General features: G+C 39.9%; 2 protein-coding genes across 5 annotated transcripts in view; both read right to left on the bottom strand.

The window, feature by feature from the left end:
- LOC119580873 (retinol dehydrogenase 14-like) overlaps positions 1 to 10609 on the bottom strand; it is a 26640-nt gene extending 16031 nt beyond the window's left edge. Inside the window, exon 1 of the mRNA XM_037929090.1 lies at positions 10444 to 10609. The gene's annotated coding sequence lies outside the window, so the exon portion shown is untranslated. The remainder of the gene's footprint in view (positions 1 to 10443) is intronic.
- Positions 10610 to 17679: 7070 nt separating this feature from the next.
- LOC119580872 (retinol dehydrogenase 12-like) overlaps positions 17680 to 20000 on the bottom strand; it is an 8102-nt gene continuing 5781 nt past the window's right edge. For all 4 annotated transcript variants that reach the window (XM_037929087.1, XM_037929089.1, XM_037929086.1 and 1 more), the window contains exons 4-9: positions 19784 to 19902; positions 19423 to 19546; positions 18753 to 18956; positions 18390 to 18505; positions 18016 to 18105; positions 17680 to 17894 (exon numbers count right to left, since the gene is read on the bottom strand). In XM_037929087.1, the coding sequence (XP_037785015.1) occupies positions 17790 to 17894; positions 18016 to 18105; positions 18390 to 18505; positions 18753 to 18956; positions 19423 to 19546; positions 19784 to 19902 (758 nt within the window). In that variant the 3' untranslated portion in view covers positions 17680 to 17789. The remainder of the gene's footprint in view (positions 17895 to 18015; positions 18106 to 18389; positions 18506 to 18752; positions 18957 to 19422; positions 19547 to 19783; positions 19903 to 20000) is intronic.

The raw sequence follows: 20000 nt of genomic DNA, 5'->3' as shown, positions 1-20000 counted from the left end.
ATCAAGAGTTTGGCGTCCCTTTCGGAAGCAGCACTGCTCATCAGCTAGCAAATTACTGGAATTTGAAAAGATACAGTAGCCTACTGTTAACAATTCGTTCCATGACCTTGCATAAGCAACTTGTCAGCGCAATAGGGCGGTAGGAGGTAGCTTTTCTAGGATTTCCCCCTCCTTTCAATATGGGAATGATGTGGGCGAAGTGCTATGAGTTTGGAAAAGTGTGGCTCTTCCAAATTTCATTGTACACTTCTAGCAACTTAATCATGGCAGGATGGTAATGTGATATGGTAATTTCCTGAGCTGCTTGTATATGAGAACTGCCTGGCGAGTGCATTAGCAATATCTCTAGGTGAATTGAAATTGGTTCCCTCATGAATGATGTTTTTAATTTTGACAGATGTTTTTTCTTAACTATTTTATTTACAGTGGACCAAACCTCTGATATTGTGGTGTTGCTGTTAACTGGAGAGACAAAGCTCCACCAGGAGTCTTTTTGCTTGTACAATTGTTCTACAAGCCCTAGCTCTTGCTTGTTTGTAATTACAAACGTTCTCATTATTGATGTTATTTTTTAAAAGCCTGTAGGCCCTATTGCGTTGACACAGCACCCCGCTGCAATCTCGTGTCCACCATGCTTAACGCTATCTGTTGAAGTTTTGGGAATGGATATCATTACTGGATCTAAAACCGAATTCAGAATATTGTTTACTCCATCATCAATGGCTTCTCTAACAAGTTCGAACTTGACGCCCCTTGCGAAGGCAACCCAGTCTGCTCTTTTTACGTTAAATATAGATGTTGAAGGCGTTCTTGGTGTGTTGCATGAATATTCAATAAATATAGGAAGGTGATCGCCTCCCAATGAGTCATCAATGGCGTACCACAGGCACTTGGCTGCTATTGATGAAGAGACCAGTGATAGGTCAATAAAGCTCAAAGTTCCCGTATTTTCGTCCACCCGCGTCGGACTACCATCGTTCAGAAGGACCAGATCAGAATCATTAATGAACTTAACTACTTGCTCACCTCTACCATCTGCCCGCAGGGAACCCCATAACGTATGATGAGCATTAAAATCATCTAAAATTAATTTACTTTGTGGCAGACTATCCTGATGAGTAAAAAGCTCATCATAAATTACCTCATTATCAGGTGGACAGTAAACTGAACATGTAGTCAGATACGTGTTAGTGATTTTTTCCTTGTATGTGACAAATTCCAAAGTAGAATAAATTGCCATTTCATTGAAAGGGAGGCTTTGGTGGATGTACATGGCGACTCCGCCTCCATCTCTACCCTCTCAGTCCTTCCGACACAGATGATAGTTCCTCAGCGAAACAACCTCATCTGACACGAAGTTGGTTAAATGCGTTTCTCGGAAAACTATAATATCTGGAGTATAAGACGAGGCTAATAATCTGAGGTCATTCACTTTAGTTCTAAGACTTCGACAGTTCCATTGTATAATGGTTAACGCGAAGATTACATTTTATGGGGTTTAGAAGTGCCTTGTCTGCCGGTTTCAATTTTCTTTCTCTGGGAGGGAGGTTCGTCCTCCTCTCCTTCACTACCCAGGGGCCTCCCTAGAGTATTTTTGGAGACAGTAGCCTCCATGTCCTGCGTCTCACTGCAAGGGAGACGCCCAGCAGATGATCTGTTCCGAGAAACAGACCAAAAAACCAGGAGAAGTCCTAGCAGGAGCCGCCTGGACGAGGTGTGATCCAGATTGTGATTTGGCATCCTCCTTCTGATGTTGCTGCTGCTTTTGCTGGGTTGATTCAGCAATTTGTTGAATTGTTTTATTCAATTCTTTAATCTGACTCATTAATTTTTTAACCGTTTCCTTTAACTCTGCAATTTCTATGTCTTTAGCTGCAAGCTCTTGACTGATGCCGTTTGCACTGGAAGTGTTGTTAGTTGCTGCTAGAGCATAGGAAGTATTGGGTTTGCTGGTCAAACCTTCAACTTTCCTCTTGGCCTCACGATAACTAAAATTTCAGTCTCCTTCAAGCTGCTGCACTCGGTAGAGCCAGATTGATTGGGACCTCCACAGTTAGCACACTTGAGTGTGTTCAGCAGTGTCATGATCTTCAGCACATTTACCGCAAGTAAATTTACCAGTATCTTTATCATTGCATTGTAATGAGGTGTGTCCAGATTTTTGGCATCTATTACAGCGCATAGGTTTTTGAATATAAGGTCGCACTTGGTCACGTTTTTATCCAACTGTGCCATACTCAGGAATTTTACTTGAAGCAAAAGTAAAAAAGCACAATCCAGTTTTTGTTCGCACATTCCCGTCTTTCTTGGTCATGCAGTTCACTGCGCTTTGGTCCTTCATGCTTTCAAGAATTTCGCTTTCATCCATTGTCCTCAAATCCCTGTTAAAGATTACTCCTTTACAGGTATTGGGGCCAATAGGGATAGTTACTTTAACTTTCAGATCATAAATCTGTGTCAGTTTAATCAAGTCATTAACCGGGAGTTGAATTGCACTTTTACAAGGAGGCTACCATCTCGCAGTTTACGGACAAAACCGAAATCGCCGTCCACTTGACCATCAAGGAAGTTGTTGATGATGAAGGGGTTAACGTTCAAAAGCGATTGATTTCCATTCACGCATTTGGCAGTCGGATACCTTTCATTTTCTGGAGGGATTGCAAAAACTCGTCCCTCTCGTTTGTCAGCAGTAGGGGTTCCATTGTTCAAAGTTGCGTTAGTCTTAGGAATGTCATGGGTCGTCCCCCCTCCTTGTGAAGAAGGGGTAGTCGGGGAATCAATCATGCTGGGTCTCAGACCAAGTCCGAACCCTGGCCCCGTGCCCGTTGTCCTAAAGGGACCATATAACCCATAATTATTGATAATCAACCTAACAGCAATAGCTAAGAGAGAGTATGGAAGTTTCCGTCCTCCCCCCCCCCCCCAATGGAAGCCTGGTTACGTTCTCCAGTACCAAAGAGGGATCGAGCTATGTGGAAAACACCTCCTTACCGCCGTACTTGCGAACGAAGGACGGTAATTTGATGCCCTCCCCCAGGCGAATACGGAGAGCCCACAAGGGTACTCTGGTAGGCTCAGGGAATTCACATGAAGATGGGAACAGAATTCAGAATAAAAGAAAAACTGCCCCAAAGGACGCCTCAGACTACTGGGCCTCCCTACCCAGAGGTCAATGCCCGTAAGGGCTACCCTGGTGTAGAAGAGGGCTGCGGGTCTGAGGTGGGGTGCTGACTACTACTGTAGTCTCGTGCGACCTGCAAAATCAAGGCACTGAAGGTGCAGGCAAAGCACAAAGTGCTGAAAGTTCTGAAAAATCAGAAGTTTACTCTAGGAAATCTACGTTATGACTCAGGAACAACAATGCCGAGTGTGACGAGCGGTCTCGGACACCAGGGTAGCTTCTGTGGCACACGAATTATAGTTTGTTGTTGCTGCGTCTGGAAAAAGGGGTCTGAGCTCTCAAAATCTCAAACACGAGTGTGCGTTATTGTCTTTCTTTCTTTCTTTGTTGGATTTCTTGGCTATCAACCAGCGGCATGTGGCCAAGGTTATTAAGCCAATGGATCCTATTTATTCTGTCAATCTAGATAAGGTCATAAAGTTTTGTCTCCCTTAAAAAAGTGATTACTTTTCTGATGATTCTTTCATCATCTGATAGTATATTTGATAAAGTGAAGTCTATATTTTTAAATCTGAAAAAAAATTTTAAGGTTGGTGTTGCATTGGGGGCACCGTGGAGGAAAGTTCTTCTCAATGTAGGGAGTGAGGTGTGTCAATTTTGTGGCGTTGACCCTAAGGCGGGCCAACACCACCTCCTCCCTTCTTTCTTTTCTGTGGGCTGTCCCCCACGGCTCTATTTCAGGATTGATTTTGTTTGTGAGTTGGAGGCTGGTCCACTCACTTTGCCACAGGAGATGGATTTTTGCTTTTATAAGGGACACAAAACACCTGAGATCTGTACGGACTATGCTAAGGTCCAGATCATCAGTTGACCCGGCTAATTTGTCAGCCTGCTCATTGCCATGGATACCAGAGTGGCCTGGTACCCATATTAGCTTGATTGATTTATTGGCACCATGTAGCTTACAAATGATATTACCCAGAAGTTCATTTTTGGTGGTTTCTAATGATTTAATGGCTTTAAGTGAACTTAAGGAATCTGAGAAAATTACTATTCTATCGTGGGTCGTCGATAGTGCAAAATCAATAGCTTTATCAATGGCAAAAAGTTCAGCAAGAAAGATCGATGTATGATTCGGCAGTCTGAACTTTAGTTCACATTCAGTCGACCATACACCCGCACCCACACACTCATCTGTCTTGGAGCCGTCGGTATATAAATGAAAAAAAGGGAGATGTTTAACAAGGATCTCTCTGAACCTCTGGCGTACCTCCACCTCCGGCGCCATGGCCTTGGCTGATGGAAGCCAGGCTTCCATGATAGAAAAATTGGGGGTTTCCCATGGCGCTATATTTGACTGAACCAGGGTATCGATGGTAGAGAGATCTATACCGACTTTCTCGACGAGGTCGTGGAGTCTCGTGGCAAAGGGCCTAATGCCACTATTGCCATTTGGGTGGCTCGGGTCTCGAGCCACCTTTGCGGCATAGCTCAAAGCTAACTGGCCGCGTCTAAGTCGGAGGGGAGGTACTCCTGACTCCACCTCAAGACGCTCGATCCGAGTACACTTCAGGGCTCCAAGACACACACGCAAACAAGCATTCTGCACAGCATCCAATCCTTTCAAACTTGTTCTCGATGCCGAACCATACACGATTGACCCATAATCTACTTTAGACCTAATCAGGGCTTTATATACCATTAGCAAAGACTGTCTATCAGCTCCCCATTTGTTACCAGAAATGCACTTTAATAAATTAAGTGCTCTTTGACATTTATTCTTTAACTGACCAATGTGGTCTTTCCAATTGAGTCTACTATCAAAAAGTAGCCCAAGAAACTTTGCAGAATTTTGAATAGGTATTGGGTGGTTGTCTAGAGTTAGCCTGATGTTCGGCTTTCTCCTACGTGAAAAAATTACCCCAATACTCTTTCGAATGGAAAACTTAAAACCCCACTGGAGGCCCCAGTTATGAATCATATCCAGTGCCAATTGGATGCGATTTGCTGAGAATTCTGCATTATTGCTGGAATGCCATAATGCACAATCATCAGCGTACAGTGAGTATTTAAGATTCCGAGGAGGAGCTGGTAAGATGTCATTGATCATACATAGAAATAATGTTGGTGACAAGACACTTCCTTGTGGGACCCCGTTTGCCTGGACAAAAATGTCCGAAAAAGTGACATTGTCGGAAAATAATTTGACAGCAAACGTTCTGTCAGAAATGAAATTTTGAATAAAACAAGGCAAGTTTCCACGTAATCCAAAAGCATAAAGTTTTCTGAGTAGGCCATATCGCCATGTCATGTCGTAGGCTTTTTCTATATCTAAAAATACTGAAATCAAAAAAATCTTTTTTGGCAATGGCCTCTTGAATATGACTGTCCAGCTTTACTAGCTGATCGAGAGTTTGGCGTCCCTTGCGGAAGCCGCACTGCTCGTCAACTAGCAAATTACTGGAATTTAGAAAATGCAATAGCCTACTGTTAACAATTCGTTCCATGACCTTGCATAAGCAACTTGTCAACGCAATTGGGCGGTAGGAGATGGCAAGTCTGGGATTACCCCCTCCTTTCAATATGGGAATGATGTGGGCGAAGTGCCATGAGTTTGGAAAAGTGTGACTTTTCCAAATTTCATTGTACACTTCTAGCAACTTAATCATGTCACCATGATTAAGATGCTTCATCATCTCATATCGAATCTCATCGGGGCCTGGGGATGTTCCTCTACAGGCTTCTAGGGCTCGGACAAGCTCATCCATTGTTAGATCTTTATTGTAATCAAAGTCATCTCCTGTGGCAAAGTGAATTGGTTGCAGCTCCGCCTCTTCCTTGATGGTCAGGAAGGTGGGATGGTAATTAGCAGAGCTGCTTGTATGAGAGAACTGCCTGGCGAGTGCATTAGCAATGTCTCTAGGTGAATCGAAATTAGTGCCCTCGTGGATGATGTTGTTAATTTTAAAAGGTGATTTTTTCTTATTGATTTTATTGATAGTGGACCAAACCTCCGATATTTTTGTATTGCTATTGATTGTAGAGACAAAGCTCCGCAGGAGTCTCTTTTTGCTTGTCTTATTACTCTACGAGCCCTAGCTCTTGCTAGTTGTAGTTGCAAAAGTTCTCATTTGTGATGTTATTTTGAAAAGCCTGTAGGCCTTATTGCGTCGGCACAGCGCCCTGCGGCAATCTGGTGTCCACCATGGAACTCTATGCTTAACGCTATCTGTCGAAGTTTTAGGAATGGATAGCAATGCTGCTTCTATAATCGAATTCTGAATATTGTTTACTTTATCATCAATGGTTTCTCCAACAAATTCGAGCTTGACGCTCCTTGTGAAGGCGACCCAGTCTGCTCGTTTTACGTTAAATTTAGGCGCTGAAGGCGTTCTCACTGTGTCGCATGAATATTTAATCAAAATAGGAAGATGATCGCTTCCCAACGAGTCGTCAATGGTGTGCCACAGGCACTTGGCTGCTATTGATGAAGAGACAGTGATAAGTCAATAAAGCTCAAATTACCGGTATTATCGTCCACCCGCGTCGGACTACCATCATTCAGAAGGACTAAATCAGACTCATTAATCAACTTAACTACTTGCTCACCTCTACCATCCACCCGTAGGGAACCCCATAACGTATGATGAGCATTAAAATCGGCTAAAATTACTTTATTTTGTGGCAGACGTTCCTGAAGAGCAAAGAGCTCATCATAGGCTATCACTGCATCAGGGGGACAATAAAGTGAACATATAGCCAGATACGTGCCATTAATTTTTACTTTGCATGCGACAAACTCCAAAGTAGAATCAATAGTCACTTCTGTAAAAGGGAGGCTTAGTTCCTCAGCGAAACGACCTCGTTAGAGACGAGGTGTGTTAAGTGCGTTTCTTGGAGAACTATAATATCGGGAGCATAGGACGAGGCTAATAATTTAAGGTCATTTACTTTAGATCTAAGACTTCGACAGTTCCATTGTATAATGGTCGACGCGAAGATTACGTTTTATGGGGTTTGGAAGTGCCTTGTCCACCAGATTTTTCTTCTTTTTTTGGGAGGGAGACGCCTCCTCTCCCTCGCTTCCCGGGGACCTCTCTCGGGATGGTTTGGAGACAGAAGCCTCCATGTCCTGCACCTCCTGGCGAGGGAGACGACTGACAGATTGCGATCTGCTTCTCTCACGAGAAGCCGATCGCGAGCCAGACGAAGTCCTCACAGGAGTAGCCCGGACGGGAAGGTGCGCTCCGGACTGTGATTCGGTATCATCCTCCTTCTGATGTTTAGACTGGGTTGATGCAGTCATTTGATCAACCAATTTGGTCAAATGATAAACTTTAATATTTAATTCTTTAACCGTTTGTTTGAGTTCAGCAATTTCCTTATCCTTGGCTGCAAGCTGTTGACTGACATTACTTGCACTAGGGGTGACGTTAGTTACTGCTTCAGCATAGGAAGTATCAGGTTTGTGTGTCAAACTTTCCACTTTCCTCTTAGCTTCAGTATAACTAACTTCATGCTTCCTCATATATGCTAATGTCTCAGTCTCCTTCTTCAGGATGTTGCACTCAGCAGATCCTGACTGATGGGGACCTCCACAATTAGCACATTTGGAGATTTGGCTAGTACAAGTGATGGTGTCATGGGCTTCAGCACATTTGCGGCAAACAAATTTATTTGAATCTTTATCAATGCATCTTAATGAGGTGTGTCCGAATTTTTGGCATCTATTACAATGCATTGGCTTTTGGACATAAGGTCTTACTTGCACACGTTCATAACCGACGTTGACATACTCTGGGATTTTGTTTAAGGCAAAGGTCAAAAAACACAGTCCAGTTTTCGTTCGCATATTCCCGTCCTTCTTGGTCATACAATGAACGTCCACTACGTCTTGGTCCTTCATGCTCTCAAGAATTTCACTTTCTTCCATCGTCCTCAAATCCCTGTGAAAGATTACTCCCTTACAGGTATTTGGGCCAATAGGAATAGTTACTTTAACTCGAAGATCATGAATTTGCGTCAGCTTAAGTAAATCCTTAATCTGGGAGTTGTATTGTACTTTAACAAGGAGGCTTCCATCTCGCAATTTTTTGACAAAATCAAAATCGCCGTCCACTTGACCATCAAGGACCTTTTTGATGATAAAGGGGTTCACGTTCAAAAGCGATTGATTTTCATTCACGCATTTTACATTCGCGAACCTTGCATTCTCGGTGGGGATTTTGAAAAGTGGTCTTCTAGGTTTGTCATTAGTAAGGGTTCCATTGATCAGTGTCGAATTTGTCTTAGGACGGTCATGAGTCGCCCCTCCTCCTTGAGGAGGAGAAGGGGTAGCCGGGGTATCATTCATCCTGGGTATCGGACCAGGTCCGACCCCTTGTCTCAAAATTTTGTCCTGAAGGGATCAAAGGCTCTTAACTTTTGGTATCAACCTAACAGCAATAGCTAAGAGAGTAAATCAGTTTATTCGTCCTCTACCCCCCCAGTGGAAGCCTGGTTGCGTTCTCCAGTACCACAGAGAGGATTGAGTTATGTGTGGGACACTTCCCTACCGCCGAACTTGCCTAGGCGAAGGACGGTAAGTAGATGCCCACCCCCAAGCGAATACGGGAGTTCACGAGGAACTCCGGTAGGCTCAGGAAAGTCACATTAAGAGGAAATATTTAGACAAAGAAAAAGTGCGCCCAAAGGACGCCCCAGACTACTGGGCCTCCCTACCCAGGGGTCAAAGCCCAAAGGGCTACCCTGGTGTAGAAGAGAGCTGCGGGTCTGAGGTGGGGTGCTGACTACGCCTACTGTAGTCTCGTGTCACCTGCAAAACAAGAGCACTGAAGGTGCTGGCAAAGCACAATAAATGATTTGTAATTTACAGGATTTTACTTTACTTCTATTTACTTTAAGAAAACTCAGAAGCAATAATGCCTAGCGAGACGAGAGGCCCCGGGCTCCAGGGTAGCTCTTGTGGCACAAGACTTATTATTTATTGGTTCTGCGTTAGGTATAAGGTGTTTACTCATCAGAGTTTCGACCACGAGTGTGCGTTATTGGCATTAGTAGTGGCAACATAAGAAAACAAGATATTTTCGAAAATCAAGAAAAAGGGCAAACAGATGAGACAAGTTGTTCTCATAATTGACTCATTGGTAACCTAGTACAAGTGGAGCCATCTATGTATAAAACAATTAATAAAGTAAACTCAAAGTGGACATGACATGTACGTAGATACCATGCCCGTCGGCTTGGGTTAATTTGTATGAGAATTAGAGAAGATGTAAAACATTGCTTCTAGTCAATGAAACGCATCACAAAAAACAGTGTTCTAACCTTAAAATGTATGGCCTAGTTGACAATATGATGCAAAGAATAATATGAGTAGCAGGCAAACAGACAGACACACAACACACACACACGTATTAAAAAAAAAAAAAAAACACGTTGTGTGTGTGTGTGTGTATACACACATAATATGTGTATGTATATGTATACACATCTATTTTTTTATTCACACATACACACAGACATACATGCATACAGATACACACACACACACACACACACACACACACACACACACACACACACACACACACACACACACACACACATGTATATATATACTGATACATTTATAAAAAAGAAAAAAAATATATATATATATGTAAATATATATATATTATATATATATATATAATATATATATATATATATTATATATATATATATATTATATAATATGTGTGTGTGTGTGTGTGTGTGTGTGTGTGTGTGTGTGTGTGTAAGCTTATATGTTTAGTGATAAATCGATGTAGAAGTAGAGGTATAACTACGCTATATACAGCATATACAAGATAATCAGTGGTTCAGGATTGTTGTAGCGTAAAAAGTTAGTTTATTTATTACCGTATGAGTGTTACAGTATATCTTATTTCGTGTAATGGAAATATTCGGAAAAATACAAGTAGTCCAAAATCTTTGTCATCTAGCACATTTTTTTCCGATACGAAAGAGAAACCAATGATTTATTTGCTTTTCGATTGAGAAGGGTGCAACCAGACCCGAATACCACCACAAAAATAAAAATTATGTTTTACGTTTAATTACACATACATGTCACGGTGATCTATATCTACGTATGTATCATACATGTTTTTTAATTATCGAAATTTGAACGGTTAATATAACAATTACCAAACGGCGAAAGAAGCTACTTACAAATGTAGCATAACGATGCAAGATTTACCTATTCATTGACTAAAAATCCAAAATACCCTGATTTCACACTCCCTATAAGAAAGAAATACGAAATTAAACTCACCAACCTTTCTTTTCCTTCAGAACACACACTCTTTCTCCAATCAGGTTTCCTTCTGGCACAAGAACCAGCACTTTACCCTGCTGCAGATTAACGGTTGTGGCGGAGACGCAACCGCGGACTGAGCTCCCTTGCACATTCGCAGTGGAAGCGACACGTATGATACCCTCAGCCTGTCGCACTCCACACGCGAACGACTGAGTCATCTAGTTTCCTGAGTTCGTGTTGTGTTTTTTTTTTTAAGTATTTATATAAAAAGAAAAAAAAGTAAAGGGGCATGATTTCGATATCTGTTAGTTCTGTTAGAACGCTAATATGAATATCAAAAGGAAAATGCTTGTGCCTTGCAACATAACAGATAAAAATATATATATATCAAGAGATCCATTTCTCGAACACTGAGATGCATGCCCTATAAAAAACACCTATGACACTTGCATATTTTCCGCAGTTTCCAACCGGCAGTTAACGTTAATGTGACCCATGGCCATTTGAGCGCCTAGTCGAATCCAGGCATCATTTGTCCGGACATCGCATATGCCTTCTCGATTTTTTTTTGCTATTGTAAATTTCTGACATTCTAAAATGAGCAATAATGTCATCCTTCTTCATATTACATCGTGAAGCTTGTAAAAATAACATACAGTGTTGCTTGGTCGAAGTGCAGACCATTCTCCTCTTTTCATCTTTTCCCAAACTGATCCGCCAAGGTCCTTGTGAAATTCATTATTCACAGTACAGCATCTGCATTACAGAATGTAACGAACGAAAGTTTCGTTACAAGAAGACCTGCAATTCCAAAGCGCCTTACATATGGGAGGTCCTAAAAATGTTGAATACCCACAATGTGTAAAGGCATATCTTCCAGATGTTAAACTTCGGCACTACGACACCATCCATTCAGTTGTTAGTGAACATTTCTTTGGATTTCTTCTGTTGGCACTAAGAGATGAATATACAATAAGTGAGCGAAATACTCTTTCCCGATGAAGCTGAACTTCCTCCTTCCATTTGAAGGTGGAATAGGAGGTCGACGACAAGCTCCCCTTCAGAGGTATCCTGATTCGTCGTTCTGCTGATCTTTACTCCTTTTCATTATATAAGAAACTTACGTAGGGTCTGATGTATATAAACTTCTTCTCATACTATCCCCTCCATGTTAAGAGTGGAATTTATTCTGTTCCTACGTGCAGCCCGCACCTGTGATCCCCATTACTGGAAGAAGAGCTCGATTTTCTCCCTTTACTTAGGAGGTATGTATTTACGCTTTTCCATGTGTCCCTTGTTGATAAATAGTCTTAACATGTGTGTCTCTCAACCCAAGGACGCTGTATCAAGTGACATACCAACAACACCATTTTTGCAATCAGTGAGCCACAGGTCATCAGACGGATTGGTCAGCAGTTCGTATTGCCATTCCTTCTGCTGATGCCCACGCCCGTACACTAGTGTAATTCTCTCTAATAAACCCGCTGATAAAGTTCAACCTCAAGTAACAGTTTTTCTCACTTTCTACATCTTTAGATTGCAGGCGACACCTCCTCATTAGACCTGCCTATCGTCCAGTCTAACCTGACCTGCCTCCCTTTCCGTTTACCTTTCCTCACCTACCCATTGTTTTGCTTCTCATTCACCTTCCTCTATCTTACCTCTTCACACCTGAAGATGAGATTCAGGAGGAATTCGAAACTGATGTCTCATCTTTCAGTGAACCCAGTTTGTGCCGGTCTCTCATGTGACAGGGGTGTGAAGTAACAGGTCAGGTAACGTGTATGTAGTTGACAAAAATGTTCTGAAGGAATGGCATAATCCATTTACTGGAGTACCGCTGCACCATCCTCAGCTGCCGCTACTTGCTACAAGATATCAGGACGTTCAGCACTGAAACGCGATCATCATGCAAGTGCTAAGAAACATTCTACTGAACAAAAGTTCTATTGGTTAATAAAGAGGCTCAAAATACTTATTGCAAAGATAAGCAGCTCTGCACTTTGATATTTGACATACTCTGACCAGGTTACATATGTAATGGGGAATCCCAAAGTTGATGAAAAAAAAAATGTCGAAAAAAAATATTTTACTCTGCCAGAAGCATGTACTCCAGGAAATGTAAAATATCTTACATTGTTATTTAGTATGAAATTTCTAAGAACGAAATCTAGACAGGAATCACCTTATATTCTTACATATTTAATACCTACATTCCCATTCGAACCTCTTCAGTTAAGAACGAACGACAACATACTGACAATTAGCACGTACCAAGTCGACAACTGTCTCTGGAAAATTACTGTTTCATGCTCTCTGAAACCATGTCACTATAGCATGCTATAGTGATATTTTTTGTTCATGTAGATACATGTGTATGCGATTATTCATGATTTGTAGTGCTCATATTACTGCTTCGATATATCGTTTCTACCGCAATTATGTAAATACTATAGAATACCATGAAATAGAAAGGCAGAAAACTATTCATGGTTTGATGGGTAACTTGTGTATTCCTCGTGAATTTATCTGACAAAAATTATACTGTATATCGTTTATACTATGTAATCTTAATTTGGCCAACAGGATACTGGCTGACGATTAAATATTATTGCTGTAATCAATACACTGCGCCAGTCACGAAATGGTGAGTGGTGACTGTCAGTCTCTCCCTAATAATTGCGCGAAACTACCTCTAGCAAAAACTAGTAAAAATGAGGGAAAAAATAGCACTAATTATGTGTTTCAGAGGTGCCTTGATCCATCTTTCTTCGCAAATATATTACATCAGTATGGCACTTTATCACGTAGGTTTCACTCCCTGTATTATTGTACATTACCAAATGTATTTAATTACAGTGTTTACGCTTAGTATCATTCAGCCGAGAAGGCATTCGAGCACGTGCAGCGTGACGCAGTGGTGACGTCTACACACACACACACACACACACACACACACACACACACACACACACACACACACACACACACACACACACACACACATACATACATAACATACATACGACAACTAGGCCACGGGTAAACACACAACGTCGACCACACACACAAACACATTACACTTACCCATTATCACACATACAGCACTTATACCGATTTCTCACACACACACACACACACACACACACACACTTATAACACACATTATATAAATAACTATATTATATATATATATAAATATATATATATATATATATATTATATATATTTATATATATTGTATATATTTATATATTATATATTTATATATATATTATATATATATATTTATATATATATTTATATATATATTTATATATATATTTATATATATATTTAATATATATAGATATATGTAAATATATATAAATATATATAAATATATATATAGTTATATATATATAGTTATAATGGATATCTATCTATCTATCTATCTATCTATCTATATATATATATATATATATATATATATATATATATATATATATATATATATATATATAAATTGTCTTGAAGAACAGACAGTTGAAGGTAAAAACCAAAGTTAGAGTGTTAGAATGTTACGTGTGGTCAGTTTTGCTTTATGGGTGTGATGCTTGGACAGTCAATGAAAATATGAAAGAAAGATTAAAATCAGTAGAAATGTGGTTTCTCAGAAGAATGCTCAGGATTTCATGGACAGAAAGAGTTACTAATGAAGAAGTTTTAAGAAGAGCAGGAGTTAAAAGAACCTTAATGAAAGTTATCGGGAAAAGATACGTAATGAGATGTAAAGGATTGGAAAACTTAGTGTTAACAGGAAAGATAGAAGGGAAGAGAAGCAGGGGTAGACAAAGGCAGAAGTTCATCACCAGCTTGAACAAAGATCTCAATATGGGCAGAAGTGACTTAGAACTGCTAAAGTTGTCAACAGACAGAACAGGATGGAAAACCATGATCGCCAACGCCCTGAAAGGACAAGGCACTTGAAGAAGAATATATATATATATATATATATATATATATATATATATATATATATATATATATATACATATGTGTGTGTGTGTGTGTGTGTGTGTGTGTGTGTGTGTGTGTGTGTGTGTGTGTGTGTGTGTGTGTGTGTGTGTGTGTGTGTGTGTGTGTGTGTGTGTGTGTGTGTGTGTGTGTGTGTGTCGTGTGTGTGTGGTGTGTGTGTGTGTGTGTGTGAATAATGTAAGAGAGAAAGGGAGAGAGGGGATGGGGCGGGGAGAGAGAAAGGAAGGTAGAGTGAGTTACGAAGGAGGCGAGGAGGGAGGGAGGGAGGAGGGCGGAGGTGAGGGAGAAGTAGTGGATGTGTGGACGTCACAAAAGCATCATGCTTCTTCTCAGCTGAAGGATATTACGCAATCAGAGTCAAGAGTACATTTGTTAATACATTGTAATACCAAACAACAGGGCAGGGTGTGAAACAGACAGTGCTAAGGTGCCACTGACTGTTCACTTGGAAGAGATCTGCGAAAAACGATGCGTCAAGGCCCTGAAATGCATGGACGTTTTGCCCTTGGAAGTATATAGGTCGCCCACAGCATCATGTGAAGAATCAGTTCCCCCATAATGACAGAAGCAGCAGTATATCAGGCAAGTTATATTAAAATTCCATCATCATTTACACAAAGAAGCAACATTATTAGACACTTTCATGCTGTCAGAACACGCAAAAATAAGGTACTTCGAGGGTTTTCTAAATATCAACAATCACTTCATAATAGATCTTTCGTAAATATATCCGAAAGAAGGCATCGAAAGAAGAAATACATATTAGAGACTGAGATAATAGGCACCGACAGAGATGTCTGAATCATAAGAATAACTTTATATCAGAACTTAGCAGAGGTGTAAAACAACAATAGGAATACGTCTAGATTTTGGAAGAGAATTCCTGTTTGGACTAAATAATCAAAATCCCAAAAGAATGGAACAAATACAAGAGTTTATATTTGTATGACTAGGGAGAACAATGAAACTGTCATCATACTGAAGAGTAAGATCAGACCATGTCACTGATGATACGTTAGATGAGCTAAAGTTGACCTGTAAATAGTTAATTAACAAGAAACGAAACCAGGAGACAGACTTATATATCTACATATCTATCACTTAAGTGTCGGTGAATGAGAAATAAGACGTAAAAAGAAATATTAATATCAACTGAAGATCCTGCTGGTAGGCTAAAGTTGTCCTGCTGTTTTTTTCCCCAAGATGTGTGCCCCTAAAAAAGAGAGGAAAAATCTAAATACAAAAGGCCGAAAATCACTGCTTAAAAATGGCAAATTGTGTAAGAAAATGAAATATGAAAATTTATGGTGGCAACAGATTATTTCATTGTATATGACGGAGTTATAAGAAATGAAAGCATGTTGAAGAAAAACTGAAAGCTAAAGTTATTAAAGGAAATGCAAAATATTTCTGCTCCTGTCCAAGTAATAAATTGAAAAGGAAGCCTCTTGACAATGAGACTCCAAGGAAATGTCTGAACTCCCCGAAAGGCAGTTTGTGTCCCTACAATAGAGGCCTTTATAACAGACCGCAAACATTTTTGAATTGATAATGATAAACCAAACTCAATCGATATAATAGCAAAGCAACACTATAGGCAGCTTGGGTGTATTTAAAGTTTTATAGTTTATTTTTAGAAAACAGTTCGAAAATTTTAAATTCCACCCCTAGATCTGACCTTTTAAAAAACTTATTTTGTTTATTGTTTTACCATTACATCAACACGGGAAAGTTTTTTTAATCCGCAATTTGCTGAATATTGCATCTGGACAAGTTAGATTTCCTGTAATCTTGAAAAATATGAAGTATGTAGGAAATCTTTAGATGTAAAAATTATCCCAAGTAAACTGAAAGAGAAATATTCCCAGTCAGTACAAAAACTACAGGAATGCTAAATAATTGTTCATTATTGGAATTTTCTCTGGTGAATCGACTGTGAAAAGTAAGTGGAGTGCCGATTTTTTCTGTTCCCAATTATAACTGTAGACTTTAAACGCTCCTCTGCAAATGGTACAAGAGAAAACTCGCAAAAATACATGCCACATCCACAGGATGTTTTTGTTTTTTATTTCTTTACACATCAATGGCGCTGATTATTTATGGCTCAGATAAAAAATTATGCAAAACTTAAACATGTTTATAATTAATGAAAAAGATCTTCAAGGGGTCAACAGGAAAGAGACCCCGACCTCCTCATTCCAAGAATGAATATCAGTGGCAAGCATGAAATCCAAATTATACGTGTTAGGGCTTAATCACAAGAAGGGGCCATTCTCCTTACAAAGACGGAGAGAGATGTATCGCTTTATATTTCGTATGAAAGATCAGTGAAATTCTAACACCAAATCCAGGTGGGTAGCAGAGATTAGGATTGAAATAAGATATCGTTCAAGAGATTAGGATTGAAATAGGATATCGTTCAAGACATGGAAAGATGTGCTGTTGCAGTGAGACCCTTTTTGAGAAAGGTGCAAGATCAGAGGTTCAGAAGTCTTATATAGTGAACCAGAGGGAAGAATCGTATTCATTGCAGTGTGAAAGTGTTACAGAAAAATTAGATGGCTGGTTAAAAACACGAATGGATAAATCATCGATCATTTTCAGCAGCTAAGGTCGGCGGGGTAATTCAGGTATAAACAAGTAACGTGGCTCTTTGACAGAGCTCACATCAGGTAATAAAGTATATACATGTATGTATGTAAAAGAATAACATGTATACATACTGTTAGGCATCTAGCTATATAAAAAGGATTGTAAGCCAGGATTCTAGGTTTTATTATAGTTTTTCAAGAGTTCGAATAGAATTTTGATGTATATAGTTTTTAATAGCTATGGGATTAAGTAAAAAGTGGATAAACGGTTAAATCATCGATCACTTAGCAGCGACTAAGGCGGGCGGGATGATTTAGGTATTAACAAGTAACGTGGCTCTTGTCAGAGCTGACATCAGGTAATAAAGTATATATACGTATGTATGTAAAATAATAACATGTGTACATACACAGGTAAGCATCTGCCTACATGAAGGGATTGTAAACCAGAACTCTAGAAGGGTTTCTTATAATTTTTAAAAGTTAGGAAAATAATTTTTTTCATGTATATTGTCTGTTTGGTTCTTGTTTTTTAATACCTAGATATTAAATGGAAAAGTTACTTTTCCCATGAATTTTCAGAGACGTATAATCATACGCGAACAAAATTCAGATGAAGATGATATAGGTATTATGCAAAGATACGCCATAGTTTAAGTCTTTATATCTTATTTTCTGTCAATTCGGCTGCATGGCAGTGGGTATGAATCCAATCACACGAATTCGAATACAAACAGAATCATCTCAGAGACCGGATTCAAATCGTGCGTTCGTGTGGCTGCAGCTGGACTAGGCGTTCACTTATTTCCCACAGCTTCTTGGCGATCCCCTCATCCTGGGAGAGTGGCGATGGCTTGAATTCCTTAAACAAAATGTTATCAAAACGAACATTAATTCCTTTTGTAATGCTTATTCGATGAATACATTGGCCTATCATATTAGAAATATAAGAAAGGGATCTAACAAGATGGAGATTTACTGACTTTACAATCCTCGAAGTATTTCCCCGAGACATCTTTGAGGTCCTCTGAAGCAGCTACTAAAATACTCGTCTGGGCGCCTTCAGATTTCGTCTGTTGACCAACAATGATGATTTTTAGTGATAATAATCAGTATCAAATTACTGCAACGAAAGTAAATAAAATGGCAATCTGTACCGAGAATATTCCGTATCAACAAATTTTGAGATAACAACAGTGTAAATGATAACAACAAAACATAATTGACAGCATTGTTCATAACAGCAGAAAATAACAAATAAAGGAATAAATAAATTAAAACTTAGCTACGACTGAGGCGTTAATTTCATGGGCTCTGCTGCCTCTAGATCGGTCCGCGCAGCCACTCAACCACTCACCTTGGCGTATGCCCACACGTAGAGGCGGATGAAGATGCCATACCAGACGTGGGAAATCATAGGGTCGAAGATGTCTGTGTTAACTACTCCGGGGTGGAGGCAATTGGTCGTCACTCCTGTGCCAACATCGAGAAAAAAAACACGAAATGTAAAGGTCTGACTTCGTGTAACTGATAAACACATTCACAGTAATTTTCTCGTTTTTTTCCCTCAATGCAGTTAAATTTTAAAGCCGCCCACTATTCTTCACTTAGGTCCCTCTGATGCCAAATACCTTCTGGAATATAACTGGTAAACCACCAATTCCGACCCCTCGATCATTTCATTGCCCTTTTTGTGAAAAATACAAAAAAAAAAACTTACCAGTTCCCTTTAGCTTCCTATGAAGTTCCATGGTGAAAATAACATTCATGAGTTTGGTGACGACGTAGATCTCGAGCGTGCGCAAAGGACGCGGGAACTCGAACCTCAGGTCTCCTTCCAAGTCAAGTTCGGAGGCTTTCTTGACCCAGTGATGGCCCGTGGAGCTGACGTTGACGACCCGACCCCCTGCCTTCATGAGACCCGCTGGGAGGGTAAGATACAGGCGATCAGTGCGTTGGACAATTCTTCTCAGTTCCGAAATGAGTAATCTTGTGCGTCGGCATTTCTTTACAACGAACTTAGGTAAAGACAATACAAATATACTAAATCATGTCTGAAAACTATTTAACCAAAGAAATACTTCTAGAATATTATGAACGAAATTTGGATAAAGATAACATTTCAGAAAACGAATGGCTAGGCTGAGGTATGAAAAGTTGGTTGCTGTAAGATGCCCATGGGTTACAAATCCAATTAGAAACTTACAAATACGATTTTGTTTAAGACCAGAAGTGTGTTAATGAAAGCTACAGCAAATCGTGAGAAAAACTGTCAACAACGTCTGATAAGCAAGTATATCTACAGAAATCAGAATTATTATATAATTAAAAAAAAAAAACTTGATAACATTCAGGAAACGACACTGTGGACTTAATCGAGAAAGACTTACGCATGAGGAGGTGTGTCAGTAGGAAGGGTCCCAAGTGGTTTGTAGCAACTGTCAATTCGAGACCCTCGTCAGTCAGTTGCTGAGGCAGATCAGCAACTGCAGCGTTGTTAATAAGTACATCGATCTGTTGGTGATTTCGAAATAGAAAAACTAGCGAGACAAAGGGAAAATGATCTGGCCAGAAAATACTATTTCAAAGCTTTACATACTCATTTTTGGTAGGGATGCAGCAGTTACCTCTGACCACAGATTGAAAGATATTACGTGACGATGAAGAAGAAGAAAAAAAAAAACAAGCTATCATAGTAGTGAGATGAACATAATTCGATAAGGAGACCTAATAGATTAAATATAACCAAACCTTGCGACCCTGGAAGTTTGCGGCGAACTTCCTGACGGAGGCCATGCAGGAGACGTCAAGGTACGCCAATTCGACAGTTCCGCCGCTCACATTGCCCTTTAGCCCCTTCAGGATATCATCTGTAAGAACAAGACAATCATGCCAACAGTTTCTACACACATTCTCTTTTCAGTTATCCAGTATATCTCAATCAATGACAAGTTATTTTTAAATTTGT

This window comes from Penaeus monodon, chromosome 14, assembly GCF_015228065.2.
Source record: "Penaeus monodon isolate SGIC_2016 chromosome 14, NSTDA_Pmon_1, whole genome shotgun sequence".
NCBI classification, from domain to species: domain Eukaryota; kingdom Metazoa; phylum Arthropoda; class Malacostraca; order Decapoda; family Penaeidae; genus Penaeus; species Penaeus monodon.
Note: the sequence above shows the minus strand (reverse complement) of the source record. Positions and strands in the feature narration are given on the sequence as shown.